Genomic DNA, 20,515 nt, shown 5'->3' with positions numbered 1-20,515 from the left:
TTCTTCTGATTCCAAACTTAGAGCCAATTTGAAGCCTGCGCTAGACTAACTCATCTGCTGGAATCATATCCTAAATTTTCAATAAATATCATATATGATCCTGGATTTTAAATATTTTGAATGCAATGGGAAATATTTAACCATATTTATATCGGGATAAATCCGCCGCTCATGCACATGTAAAAATGATACACGTAATTGATTATTCATTTCTCACATGTATTGTCATCTATCCGATATATATGTATTGGTTGCATGTGTACAAATACAATTAACAAAGTCCGTGACTGGAAATAAATTAATTTAATAAGCCCTTGGCGTGTGTTAATTAGAGATGTCAAATGGTTTGGTCGGCCCCGCCAAATGCGATCTAAAATAATTGTTTAGATTGAAAATTTTATAAACTGTCAAAATATGAGTCGATATGTCTCATCAAATAGTAAGTTGTGATTATTGCGTGACAACCAGCTTTAATCTAATTTAATCTAATCTAATACTAGTTATAAATATATGAGTTTGAATTGTGAGCTTACTATTTTACCCTTTCATTTATTTTACAATTTCTTATGTTTATGAGGTTCTTTAAGTCATCTTCTATGTTAGTGTTTAATATGATCATTAATAATGTACTTAATTCAATCAAGATAGTTATTAATTTTATTTTACTTTTACATTTTAATTACTTGTTACATATTTAACAAAATTGCTAATATTACTCACATCTATTTTACTATTATAAATATATGATTTTCATTTGTAAACTTATTATTTTATCATTTTGTTTGTTTTATAATTTATCATGTTCATGAGATTCATTTTCCATGTTAGTGTTTAATATGGTCATTAATAGTGTACTTAATTCAATCAAGATAGTTGTTAATTTTATTTTACTTTTAAATTTTAATTACATGTTACATATTTAACAAAATTGCTAATATTACTGAAATCTATTTTACTATGATAAATATATTATTTTTATTTGTAAACTTACTATTTTACCATTTTGTTTGTTTTATAATTTGTCATGTTCATGAGGTTCTTCAAATTATTTTCTACGTTAGTTTAATAGGATTATTAATAGAGTACTTAGTTAAGGTATTTAGTTATTTTAATTTTACTTTTAATTTTAAATTTAATTATTTTAATTATACATTGATATCAAACTCATAGAAAATTACTATAATAATGTTATAAATTAAAAAATTGTTAATATTTCAGTAATAATGGGAAGACGAATGGAGATGAGTGAGGTTGAATAAAATAAAATTATTAATAAATATTTAGATTATATAAAACATCTTTTTCTCATTTAAAATAGAGATATTTTTAGACTACTTATGTATCAACATAGATAAATGATTGAGATAAAATGTTTGTATGTAAGTAATTTCAATGCAAATATTTAAGCATTTAGTCAATTTCGATATATGATGCTAAAAAAAGATCCTTAAATAATATATTATCTATTAATTATTAATATCTATTAAATATATGACTTTCATTTGTAAACTTATTATTTTATCATTTTTTTGTTTTACAATTCGTCATATTCATGATGTCATTTTAGTCATTTTTTATGTTAGTTTAAAATGATCATTAATAGCGTACTTAACTCAATCAAACTAATTATTATTTTAATTTAGTTTTAATTACTTAAATTTATACATTGCAGTCAAATTCATGAAATTCTCTACCATATTGATTATAGATAATAATGGGAAGACGAATGGAGATGAAACAGATTGAATAAAAATAAATTATTAATAAATATTAATGTCATATAAAACTTCTTTCTCCTTTTTAGAACAAAGATATTTTTAGACTCTTTATGTGACAATTGAAATACGTGATTGAGAGAAATATTTGTATATAACTGATTTCAAACATTGTTTTTAAGCCATTTGGTCAATTTTTTTATATATGCTGCTAAATAAATATTACTAAATAATATGCTTCATTTGATCATTTAGTGTTCTTGCAATGAGATGAGTTTTTTATCATTGCGTTAACATATTTTATTGTTATATATCATTTGTGTTGATTATGATGTATGGATGTCATATAAAATATCAATATTTCTCAAAGAATAAAATCATTTTACAAAAAGAAAAAATTCTTCATCTAGAAAGAAAAATACATGAAAAACAAAGTATACACAATACTCATTCTATTTATAATGATATGAGAACAATTATAAAGTTCTTTTATCTAGAAAAAAAATACATGAAAAGCAAAGTGTACACAACATTCTATTTATAATGGTATGAGAACAATTCTAAAGCTTTGTTGACACAATAGATCAATTTTGTGAATTTTTAGTAAATTGAAACATTGAGTCAGTTACACTTTATTTCCTCCAATATTATCTCGATATATTCCGAAGTGGCTAAGAGGTTGTTTTTTGTCCCTTTTTTAGTCAAAGCGGCTAATCAGCTAATTCATAAGATATAAGATGGTAGCATTAAAAACTCATAGCCAAATAAATAAACTTAGCCAAATAGTGAAATACAAATATAATTATACAATATTTCATCAAATTAATTTTGACTATCATAAAATGCTCATGCAATCTAAACAGTTGTATTATTAGATCAGATATTGAATAAAACAAATACTTTTACATATCTTTGAATGATATCTCATATGCATATCTTAATATACGTTATTCGTGTCTCTTTTCAAAATTTTTAAAATACAATAATTAATTTTGTATATCGTTCCACATGATATAAAATATTATAAACAAAATGTAAACTCGATAGATGAAAATTTGTTTTATTTCAATGAATAATATAATATTATGTTCTAGACATAACAAATGAGATTGAAACTATATTATCTTCATGATATGATGAACACAATCATTGTTCCAAAGCTTCTAAAAAAATGATTAACGATATGACTTTCCTGAATTGCGTCAAATTAAACGAGGACACAGTTCTAATATATAGTAATTTGAATAGATTTTCAAATATTATTTCTCACAGTGATTCAGAAATAATTGTTGTTGAATGATATATATGTTATACATACTTTTACTCACAAGTGAAAACCTATCACGACTAAAATAAATTTTTCTTAAGAGTTACAGTTGATGATTGTCATAAAGTGAAAAATCATTAACAAAAAAAATAGTCGGAAATATAAGATTGGCGGATAAAAACAATGTAGAAAACCAAAAAAATGTCGTGATAGGAAGCATACTACAAGCATGTCAGATCCCAGATGAGGATTCTAAATAACATAATAAGTTTTAAAGATTATCATATACTTGTTGAGTATACCAAAATGGTTATACGCATACTATAAAACTATGAAAAAAAGTTGTTGAGTTATCAAAATCAACCAAGAAGCATATTGAAAAATGTTTCATATAGATAAGATAACTTTTTTGATTCATATACCCTCTATGGTCATGATTTTTATTTTTTGTGGTTTGGTTTGTTTCAATATATAAATGCTACTAGCCATATTTTAATTCATTTAAATATTATCAAAATTTCATTCGCACGTACATTTTTCTAGTCTGTCAAAATATACATAAAATTAACTAAGTTCACTGCTCACGTTGAGTAAAATAGGTGTATATATATATTTATAATATCTTGATTAGTTCAACCACATTTAGCTAGCTTAGCTCCATCTACATATTAATTAAATTAGTGGGAATCCAATAAAAAAATAACAATTTCATATTATTATACAAAAATGATGTCACTTGAACAAAAAAAAAAAAAAAATTCGCAGATTGTCATGGAGATTGAGTAGATTCGTCTTAATTAATATTATTGTAAATATAGACATCCGTCCGTTATGGCATATGACCAACCACTATAAAATCCGTAGCTTTAAAAGATCCGAATTCCATATTTTTTTAGACAAAAGAATATCTAAAAATTGCTATCAATATAAATAAAAGAGAGAAAAAAGTTAGCCCTTGTATAATGTGTAAATGTTCTCAAATAATTAACAAAGTAAATTAAACTCCCGGAAAAAGGATATATTGTTATATAATCTTAATCAATCATTATTTTTTAAAAATAACATTCTGCACTGTATTTCAAATACACTTGGGAGATTGTTTTTTTAAAAAAAAAAAAATAAGATAAAAACTTGTGTGAGACGGTCTCACAGATCATATTTTGTGAGACGGATATCTTATTTAGGTTATCCATGAAAAAATATTACTTTTTATGCTAAGCGTATTACTTTTATTGTGAATATCGATAGGATTGACCCGTCTCACAGATAAAGATTCGTGAGATCGTCTCACAAGAGACTTACTCAAAAAATAATTGATCAAGTCTATTTTCTTAAATATTTCAGGAAAAGAAAGAGTAAGATGTAAGATAAAACTCAACCACATCTAGCGGGCATGGGCTGAGGTGGCAAAGTGAATTATTGGGCCGATAAAAGTAGGCCTTAGAAGCTTACTTCTGTATACTGGATTTTGACAGTGCAAGTTCCATTGTACAATTTTTTTTTAAATAAATAAATTGAAGATTATTTCTGTGAATAATTAAAATTCAGATATATTTATAAAGATGAATTTCAGTTTATATATTGATGGTTCATAACATGTAATAAGCTTTTGTATATATTTATATACTTAGGATTTTATTAAATGGGAGTCCTTTAAAGTAATTATTTTTGAGGTCATGAATACAAGATATATAATTTAATTTAATAAAAAATATTATAAATACTTATTACAATAAATTTGTATCATACGGATAAAAAACAGATGTATATTAAAATAGGCCTACTTGTTGTGTTTCAAAGAATGTTAAAATCACGTGGATTAACTTTGTTCCAAATACAGTGTGTGTTTTAGGCTAAAAAAGGTAGAGTTCCGCCATTGGCTGATCCCATTTGATGTTTGACATGGCCTGTAGCCTGCAAGATATATAGTGAACTATCTTCGCTTTCTGGATAACTTCTCTAGCTAGTTCTAGATGTATTTTTTCTGTGTATTACATGGCAAATAACATATCAAACAGTTGAAATAATAACAATGGCAAGAACTGCAGAACCAAAGTGGAGAATGAGAAAGGTTGTGGTTTCCTGAGTTCAGTCCTCCATTTAAGAAGCTTGAAGACAAGAAAATTCTCACCCTATGATGCTATTGTCCCACATAAAAGTTAAAACTACCAAACAAAATTAAATTTGTAAAGTAAAACCATTGACAGAGCATGTATTTTTTTTTCTCTTCCGAGGGAAAAAATAATAAAATAAAGATTGAAATACTGATCCCCAATTATAAATACAAGTAAACTTTTAGTTTTGATAGGAGAAAATGCTTGTTTTTCCGTAAGGTTCAGAGGATATACATACACCAAAAGTGACCAATGTGAAAAAAATTTAGTTAAATTAATGAAACTGGTTAGTAGGACATTAATGAGTCATTTTCTGCTTCTTAATCTGAATTTAATCTTTGAATTGTCGACGAGTCTAATTTGATTTTTAACATATAATTTATCTCTGATAACTAGGTAATAAAGTTATAAAACCAGAAAAAAATAATCGGTCTTTGTAAATTTTGGCACTAGATTAAATAATTTCACTAACTTTTAATATACTTTCAGGCCTTGTATTATAAGATTTTGGATTCATAATTAATTAATACTTAGATATGGCTGAAGTTCGGTGTTTAGAATTAACGTAATATATCAATATTAACTAATAAATGTATATGCACGATATATAAGAATATTTTCTCTCAAACTATTCTATAATTTTTAATAATCTTTTGGCCAAAATCCTCGCCATATTAATATAAATTTGATAAGAGTAACGAAATTTCGAAATAACGCCGTTCATTCTGATGAATTTCTTGGCTGCCATGTCAGCCAAGATTATTAATTCTTGCGCCCACATTGGTGGGCGAAAATTAATGGGTGTTATTAACACCCATTAACCAACCAACGTGGGTGCCCTTAGAATAGTGAGAGATTCCTAACTAAACTCATGTGGACCAATACCAATATCAAGAAAGGATTTAAAAGTTGAATTAAATGCATAAATGATTCAACCTAGCGCCCTCGCTTTTGCATTCGCTTCTTTGTATTAGGGTTGGCAGGATGGAGGGGATCGAGCAGTTGAGTTTTGGAACTAGTATAGTAGCAATAGTAGTAAATAAAATGGTTGGTTATCATATTTATGTATTATCCTACTATAATTTGGTGAAGATTCCAACTCCATAAATCTTTCCAACATAAAAATACTTTGCAACCAACCAGTGGTGGTGCATTGCTGATGACTCGTACTAATGTCAAAAGTCATGAGTTTGAGACGGTGCATAGCCTATTTGGGTTTATTTTCATGCTGCAGAACCAGCATATGCCAAGACATGTCAAATAGAATACTAGTACAAGATAGAAACATCTATTAACGTATTAGATACAGCCAGATCAATATGGCATCATTCCGTTTCCATACACGACGTGCAGATATTCTTGATTGGATTATCGGGAGATTATGACATGCTAACCGAAGTATTGAAGACTAATTTAGATGACAGAATCATTACAAGGACTTCAGACATTCCCTGAATATTGTTTATTCATTGAGAGCGGTAACAATAAACACAAAGTTAAAAACTTGAACCTTCACATATCTGGTATGCCCACAACAAAAGGCACAAAGAAGGATTTTGCGGCTAACCACATTGTGGCAGTACAATTCAGTAGCACCCAAGCATCAAATTAGCATTCCAAACAAGATGCAAGAGATTCTCCTCTGAGTACCCCCTTACAATTGAAGTGACACATTTACAATCGCTAGTATATCCACAGTCTTTCTCGCGATCAGAGCAACAACCCACTAATTGAAGAGAAAAGGTGACGAAATTCACTCAGAAAAAAATCTCCCACCACCAGAATAGACTGTAGGTCACTTGAATGAAGTTTAGCTTAGGTTAACAGGTGTTACACGGTTTGTTTCAACCTACCCGTGCAGGCAGTGCCTGCACGGGCAATGAACGGCCCGGATCACTCCACATGAGTGATCCGGGCCCACCTCCCTGTAAAAAAAAAAAAAAAAAATTGGCTCGAAAATATCCGAGCCGTTGGATCGACCCTGCAGGCAGTGCCCGCAGGGGTAGGTTCGACCGAACCGTGTTACACCTCGTGGAAAAAACCAAATCAGTATCCACGACTATCTGATGAAAAAGAACAAATCAAATTGATTATGTGCTAATTCTAAAAATGTTTCATCACATCGGACTGGGTTGACATAACAGTGCGTCAAAATCTTCAAAATTTCTGGAACCACAAGGAACATCAGAGATACAATTTTTTTGAAGTCCTCCCATAAACATTAGTCTCCAAAGGCTGACACATGCTCGTTAAAACTTCATACCACATACAGCAACAGGGACAACAAAAGAAAATGAAAGAGACATTTCATCAGCAGTGCTGGACAAAGTGTATTACGTGCTTGCAATGAATGACACCGAGATTTCAAGAACAGAGGTATATCATGTTCAGAACGTGTTTTACTGTCAATCAAATATCTGAACTTTTTCAATAAATTAGTAGCAATACGGATAAAAATATTAATTTCCAATGAACATGAAATAAGCAACACCTTAGCTGGAGAGAATGGCTTAAATCAAATCTAAATCAAGTCTAACGACAATAAAAACAATCTGTTTTGAAAGATTGGGTAATAGATAAGAGATACTAGTCCAGCTGTGGAAAAGCAAGGAACCTATTATGTTCAATCAGTTCCCACCACAGGCACCAACACTGTCGCGGACAACACATGCCAAGATCTCATCTTGATTTTCCCCACAAAGATGCTAATTGTTTCGTGTTTATTTTATCTTCACCACCGGGTTCGTCAATGCATACTTTACCCAATTCATTGAAATAAGGGGCAACAAATCTATCAGAAAAATGAGCATTTGAGATCGTGCAAAGCAGTCCAAGACTAGGCCAATTTTCTATGAGTTTCTTTGTTTCCAAAATCCTTAGAACTTGCAGCCGGGGCTTATACCTCTTCTCGATGCTGTACATGAGTGAAACAGGGTAATGAACGATACTTGACAGATCGTACTTCCCAGAGGCCAGAAGAACCTCTTTTACCATCTTCATCTTCTCCTTTGATATTGTAAACACTGGAGACGAGGTCCGAAACATTTTCAATATATCAGTTTCAGAAAAACCCATATCCCGAAAAGCCTTCAACTTGAGCTCCCAATTCACATTGCTGAATGAACGCACAATCCTAACAGCATAAATAAAACTTTTAGAGCTCCTACTGACTCCCATTTCATCAACCTTATCAACACATTTCCTTAAAACTTCTGGTTTATGTAAAAGAAATCTAGGAAAAAAGTAGATATGATTAACAATCTGCTTCATGGGAATACCACAGCTCTCTAAGAACTTGACATTGGGCACCAGAGTCTTTTCCAAATCCATTATGAGGAACCACCCAGAAACCTTCAAGAGCTTCCCCACCTCTGCGTTGGACCCAAAAAGATTCTTTAGCACATCTAGTGAAGGGATGACTCTATTCTTTGCACTGCAACCCAAAATCCCTGGATCTTTTGAGATTATATTGGCAATTTCACTTTTCGAAAGGCCTAAATCCTGAAAAATCTTGATTTTAGGCTTGATAACTTTCTCGGTACTAGCCGAAAGCAAAAAAGGTCTATAGGTCAAAACTCTCTCCAATTGGGTTTTCGAAAATCCACTCTCTTTCAGGATTGAGATATTTGAATCAGCCTTTTCTGGGTTGTTTAGACGAGTTAAAATAGAGCCGATTCGTGACGCCGTTTCTTGAGAGAATTGGTGTCTTCGAATCAAGTAATCATAAACGGAAAGACTGTTCGAGGGTTGCGCTTCCCATGAGGTAGAGAAGAAATGAAGGCGAGAAAAAGAGAAGGAAACATGGCGCTGAGATGCAGATGCATAACTTCTCGAAAGCAAGTAAATACGACTTCTATGTATCAGAGACATCATGAACAAATTGTGTTCAAATTAAAGAATTTGGAAAAGATAAAATCACTAGCCTTCAATCACACCAATTAAAAGAATCAGCGATTTCGATCAGAATTGCGATTAGGGATCTTCGGCTCCGAGGTGAAAGGACACCAAGACGGAAGACCTAGTGGGGCTCATCCAATTCTGTAACGGACCCACCCACCTTCGTCAACATTGTAGTACGTACATTTGTTAAACTGAAGCTTCGCCCGACGACACTAAGGGGGTGTATTGGTTTTATATTTTTAAAGATTTTTAGTAATTTTTTTTAAACGATGAATTTTTACGGGGTCGATAGATTTTTATTAATTTTTATGGAATCTCATAGAATTGTAAAACAAATTTTATAGACTTTTATAGACTTTTATTCAAGATTTTTGTATACTTTTGTAAACTTTTTCATGAAATTATGTGAATTTTGTAGTTTATAATTGTGATTTATTTTTTATTAATTTTTTTAAAATAATTATTGGACATAGATAACCTCTTCAATTTTAAATTATTTTTTTTATTTATGAATTTAAATGAATTTTACTTACTTAAAAGTTAAATCAATTTAATTTGTGAAAAACGACAAATGAACTATCCAATTTATTGAAATCAAAATTTCAATTCTTTATGTCAATTCAACATATTAATGAATAATATTTTTATAAGTTCATAATAAAATTTTATTAAAACAACACTCAAAATAATGAGTAGTCTTTTATAAAAAAAATCTAACCATTACTGACAATTTGATCAACATCGTTCTACATTCCATTGGCTATGATATCTCTTCATGCATTAGCATTTGCTCGTTGTTGTATTTGAGTATTAATTACTGATCAAAGTCGTCACCTTTATAAATTTGTGCTGATGAAGACAATTAAGCTTCATTATCTAGTTCAATTTGAAATTCATCAAATTGACAATTCTTTCAAATAAAATTGTGTAATATAGCACATGTCAATACAAGCGCTGTTAGGAGTGGGAAAAAATACTGAATTTTCGGTATACCGAGATTACCATAACAAAAAAATATTGAAATTACCGAATTTTAAGTATACCGAAGATTTCGATACGTTACGATAACAATACCGAATTTTTCGGTACGGTAACGATATCCAATTTGAAAATTTTGGTATATACTAAAATACCGGAAAAATATACAAAATTTTAAAATATATAATATTTTAAAAGAATAAATTATAATTTTTTTCAAAATGTAAGGTTTTTTTGGTTCGGTATACCGAAAATTTTGGTATAGTATCAGTATGAATTTGCTTATACAATAATTTAATATATAGATTAACTAAAATTAAAGAAAATAATTAAAAATAAAATGTTATATAATAATTAATAAAAAATTTAAATTTTAATTATGTTTTTAAAAAGTACAAATAAATGAAAAAATAAATAGATGACAAAAGAATGAAAGTTTGTATTGAATTTGGTAGATTTCTCAATTAAATGTACATCCAAATCTTTAGATTGAATTAAAAACTTTTCTTGACATTTTATTGTTGTACATTAGGCTACAATTCTTGTACTTAATAGAATTCCATAGAGTCGTTAAAAGTCTATTGATATTTTGAATAACTATAGTCTTTTGTAGAGTTTTCAAAAGTCAAGTTTGAATATCACATGACTTTTTAAAATTCTACAAAAGTTTACATTGAATACCACTAAACTTTTATGGAGTATATAAAAATCTAGTTTGAATACCTCTAGACTTTTAAACTCCATAAAAGTCATTAAAAGTCTATAACCAATACACCCCTAGGACATTTCAGATCGAAATTTTTTATCTTTAAATTTATATTTATTTTATTTTATATTTATGGATAAATTATTTAACAAGGACGATTTTTTCCTTTAAATTTGTTGATACATTTTTCCAACTTAAATTTAGTTTATTTAATAATTTAAAAAATGTAACGGATGCAGGAATTCTAACCAGATGCGTTTCGAGTACTTTTATCGCAATCGGCTTTAAATCGATCACCCCGTTTTACTATGTTCTTCCAGAAAATATAGCGGAGAGCCTTTGGTATCTACCTTGTCCTCTTACTGAAACATCTTCGTACTCCGGCCAAGTAATTTTCCCTCTTACTCGCATTTGATTTGCATCCATAATCACACCTACATGTCATGTTTGTGTTACTTTTATGATGATGAACATACTTATACCCAAAAGGTTAATCTTTATGTTTTCGAAGAATCCTTCAAATCTTGGCTGATCCAATATTTCTTTCACACTCTCTCTTTCACAGCTTCTATACTTCGGGGGCGAGGAACCCTTCTAAGATCTGTTCTGTTTCTGATTTCTTGCTGCACAAACACCAGTTCTCTCCTGAAACGGTGTCACGAGTTGCATCTGTTTTTACTCGTCTAAAAAACCTAGAAAACTCTGATTCGATACTTGAATATCTGAAGGGAAATGAATTTCGAAAACCCACTTAGAGAAATTCTTGAGGAGTAGGCCTTGCTTGCTTTTGTCCAGTCTTTTCTTCTAGTGAAACTGCTCAGATGATCTCTAAAGATGTGAATATATTGTATTGTAGTGCGAACAAAAGAGTCATCGGGTCATTACCAACGTGACTAAGGTTTTGAAGATTTCATCCTGATTTCTTTCTGTGGATTTGAAAAAGTTTATTACCCAATGTCAAGTTCTTGGAGAGCTGTGGCATACCCAGGAAGCACATTGTTGATCATATAATTTTTTGTCCGAGGTTTCTTTTACATAAACCGGAAGTTTTGAGTAAATGTGTTGATAAGGTTGATGGAATGGGAGTTATTAGGAGCTCTAAAAGTTATATTTATGCCGTTAGGATTATTTCTTTGATGAGCAATGAGATATGGGAGATCAAGTTTCAGGCTTTTCTGAATTTGGGATTTTCCGAGGATGACATATTGAGTGTGTTTAGGAAGGCACCTCAGGTATTTTGCGTATGGGAGGAGAAGATTAAAAATATCAATGAACTTCTGCTTGCCACGGTAAAGTACAATATTTTATGTATTATTAACAGACCCATAACATTTAGGTATAGCTCTGCGGAGAGGTATAAGCCACGGCTGCAAGTTTTGGAACATTTGGAAAATTGGAATCTTTTGGAAAAATGGCCTAGTCTTGGAATTCTATGTGGCATGACAGATGAGGAGTTTCTTAAGAAATTTGTTGACCCTTATTTTAGTAAAGTTGTCAAACTATATGTCCCGGAGTGCTTTCGCGGGCTCAAGACGTTAGAAACTTTTAGCAACTGCTCACACTACTGGGATCAAGTCTTTTCCTAATTCACTTGTTGGCGGGTGGTTAGTTCTGTGACCTGTGGAAGCTAATTTGAAAAAACAGGTACTTTGCTTATGCATTTTTTATGCCGATGTCTTACGGTAGTACAAATGTTTACATCATGATTCTATTTTTCTCTCCTGAATTGAGTAATATAGATCTTTCTGAAATATGTTACGAAACTAAGTTCTCCTTGTCCTGTATATACAGGCAACTTATTATAAGTGTTTTTCTTGTCATACCATTAAATGTCTGTTTCCCTTTCACAATGTAGGATTTTCATCGAATTTCCCCAAGTCAATTGGACTAAGAAGAAACTGGACTAAAACAACGCATGTGCTCTGGGGAAGCCCGGAATCTTGGTCAATTATGAGACATGATTGAGTTTTTTTCTGGAATTAATTCAAACGGTTCTTTAAGCCGATCTAGGACTGGGAAATGGACCGCTATCTGCAAGATTAATTACGTTGATCTTCTATGACCTGTTGTTACTATATATCATGTTGTAGATCGAGTTCGAAGATGATAAAACCCTCGTTATCTTCTTCCTTCTTCAATTATTCCACTGCTGGTTTCTTTTGCTTTTTCTTGCTTGTAGTTTGTCGAACTATTTGATCATTGTAGCATGGATTATATGTTATAATAATTGCTCCCGATATAAGATTCTTGGAGGAATATTATAACGTATAGGAGCGACAGAATGTGGAATAGAAGAATTAGCAAATATTTCAAGGCTTATTCAAGCCAAGATCATGAACAATGACTGTTCTGCTGTGCTTGAAATCAAAGTTGTTGCGGATCTAGATTTCCCGGATTATCTATTTTATGTATAGACGCTTATTTTAAATCATTTAATTCACCGTCAATTTTTGTTATCCCCCGATTAATGAAATAACTTAAGTTGCATTTTAATTCCTTCACAGAAAATAAATCCTTAAATCCAAACACAACCTCGAATATTAATGAATTTGTGTTGTCATTCTTCGTCATGTTTCAGTTTTCTTAGAGCAACTCCAATCCTTGCTCCACAATGGAGTTGCTCCATTGTGGAGCAAGGTTTTTCACTCCAATCCAGCACCAAAAATGGTGCTGGACTGGAGTTCCCCCATATACCACTCTACATGTGGCGCAGCACAAACATCTCTTTTTTTTTTTTAATTTTTTATTTGTTTTTTAATAATTATAAATATTTAATATTTTATTATATATTAATTATATAATTAATATTTTTATTTTTTAAATTTTTAAAATAATTTTTTCTTGAAACTTAAATATTAATTTAAATTTTTTTAAAACTTTTTAAAAAAATTAAATAGATTATTGCAATCGTGGCAAATCCAGCACGTTCGTGGTGTAAAAACAATTTGCATGATATAATGACAGCATGCATTATCATGCACAACATGATTATTGAAGATGAACGTGACCTCAGTGCACCAATTGAAGATGCAAGGGAAGCACCGCTTGCCGATGTGGAAATGGTGGTCAATGACGAAAGTACAAGATTCGAAGAATTTCTCTCTCGGTATAAGAAAATAAAAAACAGAGATGCTCACTATGAACTACGAAATGCGTTAATTGAGCACTTATGGGAAGAATATAGTAATTCTAATATTTAATATTGTACATGTATCGTATTTATTTCTTAAAATAAATATTTGTATCATTTTCAATGTTTTTTATCTTATATATAATGTTATGCTTGTATTGTATTTTATTCTTGAAATAAATATTTATATCGTTTTCAATGATTATATTGAAATAAAATATTTGTATAATTAAATAATTATTTTATTTATATAAAATAATTAATCGATTTTGTAATAAATAATGAAATAATATAATTATATCTATTATGTATAATTGTGTAATGGAATTATAAATAGTTATTATTGAATTAAAATTAATATTATAAGAATATTATGAGAATATTTTTTTTTAGCGTAGAATGTAGTGTAGATGGGTTGGAGATGAATTTAGTGTTACACTATTGTAGTACAGAATATAGTGCAGTGGGTTAGAGATGGTCTTAAACTCAATTCAAGAAAACTGAAACATGAGCTGGGGTAGTGTGGTGAGATAAACTGGTCAAGTATTATAAGATTATATGGGGCCCAAATGTAATGAGCTATCCAACGGCCTATGTCGCATCAAGATTCTCCTGGACTCGTCAAATTTCAAAAAAAAATTGGTCTTACTTTTAACACACCTAATGGCTAATTCTTTGCTCCACCTTACATTCTTTCCCTTGTAAATTATACCGACACTTTCCCTCCATTTCACCAGCAATATTCCTTCTCTCCCCTTCTCACATCCATGGAGGAGCGGGAGAGGTCTCTTACATATGAAAAAAAGGGATCCCGCTACGATGGAAATGATACCATCCAAAGTCATGAAACCACAAAAGTTCTCACATGCAAAAGAGGATCCTTTACCCGAATCCACCAGAAATGGATCGCCTACACAAGATGACGACCCTTTACCTGTATCATCTCAACCAGCAACGTACGTGGTTCAAGTTCCCAAAGATCTAATCTACCGTGTCCCTCCACCCGAGCACGCCATATTGTTGGCGGAACGCCATGCACATCAAAAGAAGCAAAAGGGATCTTATTGTTTCTCTTGTCAATTTTGTTGTTTCTTCTTCCCACCGGTAAGTATCCTAAATTTTAGAATATTATAACCTTTTAATTCGTTTAAATCTATTCCATAACCATTGATTGCATCCCATCACGTGCAGTTCGGACGTTCGCGAAGAAAAGAAAGTGCAGTGCCGACTCGGAAACCTCATAGCGATATCTAAATCCTATTCTAAAGATTTCGTGAAAACAATTTTGCGGAGTTGGTTGATTTCACCAATGCATGGATCCTGCGGAAAGAACCTACTTCTCTTCCTGCTTTCTTTAAATTTTGTGTATGTTTTTCCAAAAATAAAAATGAAATTGTTTTTTAATCCGAACCCCTATTTTGTAATTATAGCCATCCACTACAAGAAATACGGTTTTAGTTAAAAACGTTGTCGTAGATATTTTTTAAGCAAAAGACAATGATTTTTATAAAATCGTTGTCTTTTGGGGGTCAAAGACAACGGTTTTTAGGGTCAATGACAACGGTTCTGTAAAACCGTTGTCTTTGAATGTTTATGACAACGGTTCATCAACGGTTTCATGAACCGTTGTCTACTAGCGTGTTTTTTTGGACAATCGACAACGGTTTTTTTAAATAACCGTTGTCGATTAACGTGAGTTTAGAATAAAACACAACGGTATTTAACGATGGTTTTCCTACAACCGTCGCTCTAATGTTAGCGACGGTTTTATCTAAATCGTCGCTAATTTCAAATTAGCGACGGTTTAATTTTAACCGTCGCTACGCTAATTTCAAATTAGCGACGGTTATTAAAACGTCGCTAAAGTTAGCAACATAATCAAGTAAAACCGTCGCTAATTTCAAAAATTCGACAACGCCCAAGATTCCCTCCATTTTCTTCCACCTTTCTCTATAAATACCTGCAAATTCACTCCATTTTCTTCCACTTCACTTCACAATACTTAAAATTTTTCTCACTTACACGATTTTACAACTTCACAACACTTAAAATTTTAATCTCTTACACGATTTTACCACTTCACAACACTTAAAATTTTTATCTCTTACACGATTTTACCACTTCAAAACAATTAAAATTTTTTTCTCTTACACGATTTTATCACTTCACAACACTTAAATTTGTTTATCTCTTACACGATTGTACCAATTCACAACACAGATTTATTAAATTATTAATTTTTTTTACCTAAAATATTAGCGACGGAATTCATGTATAAACCGTCGCTAAGTAGCAACTGTTTTGCACATGAAAACCGTCGCTATATTTAGCGATGATTATTAATAAAACGTCGTTAAGTTTAGCGACAGTGTAACAAACAGTCGCTAAATAGCGACGGTTTATATATGGATTCCGTTGCAAATATCATTTGCGACGATTTTGAAAACCGTCGCAAATTATAGCTACGACAACGGTGAAAAACCGTTGAAAGAACCATTTAACAACAATGACTTTAACAACAGTTTTAAAACTTAGCGACGGTTTTGTCTTTGAGCGAACCATTTTTCTTGTAGTGATCGAAAGAGAAACGAGGTGTACTTGAAGAATATACAATAATATAACTGGTAACACCGAAAAATCATGTAATGCCCGAGATTTAATTACTGTAATCAGACGTTGATTAATTGACAGAATTGAGGTTATAGAAACTCAAATGAAGAAGCAGGGCATCGTTACAGTATAAGCCAAGATGTTGGACCGAACATCTGGCGTCCGAGCGGTAGAAAAGAACCGCCCGAGCGCCAATAAACTCATTGGACATAATGTTTGGCGCCCGAGCGGTAGAATATTACCGCCCGAGCGCCAGGAGATGATCAGCTGAGTATCTCGACAGAAATTTCCGCGCCCGAGCGGTAACTTGTGACCGCCCGAGCGCGATTGTTAAATTGCGAGGGCCGAGAGTTCCGCGCCCGGGCGGAACTTTATGTCCGCCCGAGCGTGAAACGTGCAGTGTGAAAAATAAGACGCGTGGCTTGGCATGCACTTGGGATATATATATACACATATACACGTTGATTCTCAGAAGAAATCGAGAAAGGAATTCAGAAGAATGGTTTTATTCCTTCGAAGAGATTAATCGTGATTCGGTACAATCTGCCGTCCGAATTTGAATCCGAGTACAGTACTGTGTTCCTAGCGACGACAGCTATAACAGGACGTAAGTTTCATTGAATTTTGATATGATTTGAAATTATGATACTGTCAGAATTAGATAAGATTGATATATGTTGTTCTTGCGATATCAGACATCGTATAATTGAAACCGGATCGAAGAACAGATATCGTATGAAATTGTTATGAATTTTCAGAGTCGATTTGATTGTGATTAGACCGATTTGATATCAGAATTGTGTTGTTATCGATTATGGAATTTTGGTATTGATATTTGATTGATAATGTATTGCTGAGTATATTGATATTATCCAGAGTCAGATCAGATAAGTTGTTGATTCGTATATACTGATATTGTATTGCCGGTATCGCGAGCTTGTACAGATTTGAGATTATGATCTGTTATTGTTGAGATTATGGGTTGTACTGTCATTAATTATGAGCTGTGTTATTATATCGGTAATGTTGAAATTGACGGGGTTATTGAGGTTGTATCATCGCATCGTTGACATTGATCAGATTATATTTGATTTGAGTATTGATCAGAACAGGTCTTGAATTGAGTTATACATTGATACAGTGTATTCGATATTGTTATTGCCAGATTGATTTGACAGGCAGTGAATTTGAGACTTCGACAGAGTCAGATCGACAGAAAGAAATGAAATGTATAAATAAATTTTGATTCGGTATTGCACAACTCGAGTTAGATTTGACTTGAGTTTCCCAAAATCACATACTGAATAATTATTGCATTTGATATTTGCAATGCTTGATATTGATATGCTTACTCTGCATGAGTTAGAGTTGGGCAAATCCGCCTAGTCTTTGGCAGAACCGCCATGGCAGAACCGCCAAGTCACTGGACTTTTGGATATATATCGATAAACTGAGGAGAAGATCGAATCCTATTGCAGATCTTCGATATAGACCGCCAAAGTCTGGGACTAAGAACGTACCACCATCTAGCTGGGGTAAAGTAGATGAGAGAACGTTGCGTTCTTATTCAGATCGGGATCCCTATATTAGGATGAGTCGAATCAGAGTCTAGGAGTCATAGAGTGTGATTCAGAATTTGTATTGATACATGTTGTTCAGATTTGATACTTGTTATTGATATGTGTTTCATGCTTCTATACATGTTTTTATATGACTGCATGTTTACATTGTTTATACTGGGATATATATATCTCACCGGAGTTATCCGGCTGTTGTCTTGTTTGTATGTGTACATGACAACAGGTGGGACATGATCAGGATCAGGAAGAGGATGAGAGATTAGAGTTAGCGTGGAGATCCGGGCCCAGAAGCAGAATAGGATTCAGCACTGGATGTATAGTAGTTGAACCTAGTGAGATAGAGACATGTAGTACATGATTTGTACTTTAATTTTGATATGTATATCAGATAGATTACTATTACGTTTCCGCATTTATAATTTAAAAAGAAAAAAAGAATAGTTCCACTTTTTTTAATTGTTATATTTGACATTAATAATGATTAGGATATGAATTAGCGTCCGGGTCCCCACAAATCAGGGGCGTCAAAATCAGACACGACCCACCAACCCGACACGGTTCAACCCGAAAAAAATCAGATTTGAGTTCGAGGTTTTCGGGTTCGGGTCAGATCGGGTTGGACCCGATAACTGACCCGAAAAAAATGATCGGGTTGACCCGAAAATTTTATTTTATTTTTTAAAAATATTTAATAAATATTATTTATATTTTTATATATTGTATGTATGTAAACATATTTATTGTATATTTATATCATAACTTTTCATAATTTATTATTTATTTTGAACATTTTTTTATTTTTTAAATAATTGTTTATTTGATTTAGTAAATATATTTTATTTTTCTACAATTAGATTTTCAAATTTAAATCATATATATGAGAGAGATTTTATTATTATGTGTTTAAATTAAAATATTAGTATTATTTTTTTGAATTTTATTTAATTTTCTTTTAAAAAAATTATAAAAAATTCAAAATCAGGTTATACGGGTTTATCGGGTTGATTCGGGTTGAGAGTTTTCGGGTTGGCTCGGGTTCGGGTTCGGGTTGAGCAATTTTTGAATAGTGCTGTTGCTGAACCCAACCTAACCCACCCGAATTAACATCCCTAAGAAAAATGACACTTTCCATGGCTAATAACTTTGTATATTTTATATGTAATAATTAAATGTTTCTCTCTTTTATTTATCAAGTTCGCGGGCTCTTTGTTTAACAAATCAGCGTAAAAATAGACACCAAATAATATGGAGAGTATTGAACATTTATTTATTTTTGAAATTGTAAATTTTTTTTGTTTACAGCTCAAAAATACGTCGCAAAACCATTTCTCATCGATTCTCCACCAAATCCAGTCCTGGCCCAAACCGAATCAGCCCGCCAAACCAAAAGTCCAGATTCCTAATTAGAATCCAGATGTTGAATCCCCACAATAGCATCTTCAATAAACATAATGTATAATTCGAAAAGTATCAAAAATTTTGTGGAAGTATCAAATCTTTCACGTACAATATTACTCAATGTCATCTCTAAATTCATACATCTTGGACTGAGAGTATCACATTTCGTTATCCAAAGTAACCAAATAATATTTATAAAATCAAGAATTTCTTTTAACAGATTGAATTAATCATGGTCTATTCATATTTTCTACTCTATGTTCTCCAAATGTAATGTTAAGTCGAAATTCAATATATTTCAAATTAAAACTTACGTTAATATCGATGGAAAGTGGACACCAGAGCTGCGTTGATTATAAAATCTAGCTAGTATTTACCAAGTTTCACGGTTTACACACAGTACACGTTCCATGTTACCTGCATTGTGAAAGCAGTACTAAAATAAATCCTGAAAAAATAAAGAATCTTGGTAGTAAAAAGGGCAACTTCCAGCATCCCAACATTATATCGCACTGTCGGCTCCAACCTGGTCACTTTTGACCACATGGAAATGAAACCATCCATAGACAACCGAGGATCAACAGTACCACCTCGGCTCGAGCATCGATGTGGGGACCCAAATTCTTTCTTTACTTGACACGTTCCATGAAATATAGCCCTAAAATGCCCGAATAATGTATGCACACCATTTTTTATAATGTAACACGCGCGACTCACATTATTGTTGCACTTTAGAAACTTTATATATTTGTGATTATGTTCTTGATTATTCTTGAGATCTTCCGATCCTTAGGATTAAGGCCAATAAGAAAGATTTGACATATAATATTCTCAGTTGCGTTATTTTGATATGTATTCAAGTCTAATTGTCATTGTTTAACGAACCAGTGATTACTTAATGAGGTTAATGTGGTACTTATGGGGAGATATGCGCCTTTTTCCACCAATTATTGGTGTCTATATGTATTTATTATTTACTTGAAATTATTTTATTAGGCCAGGCCACCAATCAAGACGGGCTATACAATATATATGTATATATATAAGTTTATATTTTTTCGAAAAATATATACATGTTTACAAAATTTGAATTTTGTTTAAAAAAATGAAATAATAT

The 20,515-nt window shown here is 31.7% G+C and overlaps 1 protein-coding gene and 1 long non-coding RNA gene across 2 annotated transcripts; one reads left to right on the top strand and one right to left on the bottom strand.

Moving 5' to 3' along the window:
- Positions 1-7,545: 7,545 nt before the first annotated feature.
- On the bottom strand, positions 7,546-9,204 carry LOC142555875 (uncharacterized). Its single transcript, XM_075667006.1, has one exon. It carries the CDS (start codon positions 8,967-8,969, stop codon positions 7,776-7,778), a length of 1,194 nt encoding a protein of 397 aa, XP_075523121.1. The 5' UTR covers positions 8,970-9,204; the 3' UTR covers positions 7,546-7,775.
- A 5,303-nt stretch (positions 9,205-14,507) lies between these two features.
- Positions 14,508-18,339, top strand: LOC142520582 (uncharacterized). Its single transcript, XR_012813957.1, has 3 exons — positions 14,508-14,914; positions 15,002-15,175; positions 18,224-18,339. It is a non-coding gene; the product is annotated as an uncharacterized LOC142520582 (long non-coding RNA).
- Positions 18,340-20,515: the final 2,176 nt, after the last annotated feature.

Source organism: Primulina tabacum, chromosome 1 (genome assembly GCF_025594145.1).
Source record: "Primulina tabacum isolate GXHZ01 chromosome 1, ASM2559414v2, whole genome shotgun sequence".
Classification (NCBI taxonomy): Eukaryota; Viridiplantae; Streptophyta; class Magnoliopsida; order Lamiales; family Gesneriaceae; genus Primulina; species Primulina tabacum.
Note: the sequence above shows the minus strand (reverse complement) of the source record. Positions and strands in the feature narration are given on the sequence as shown.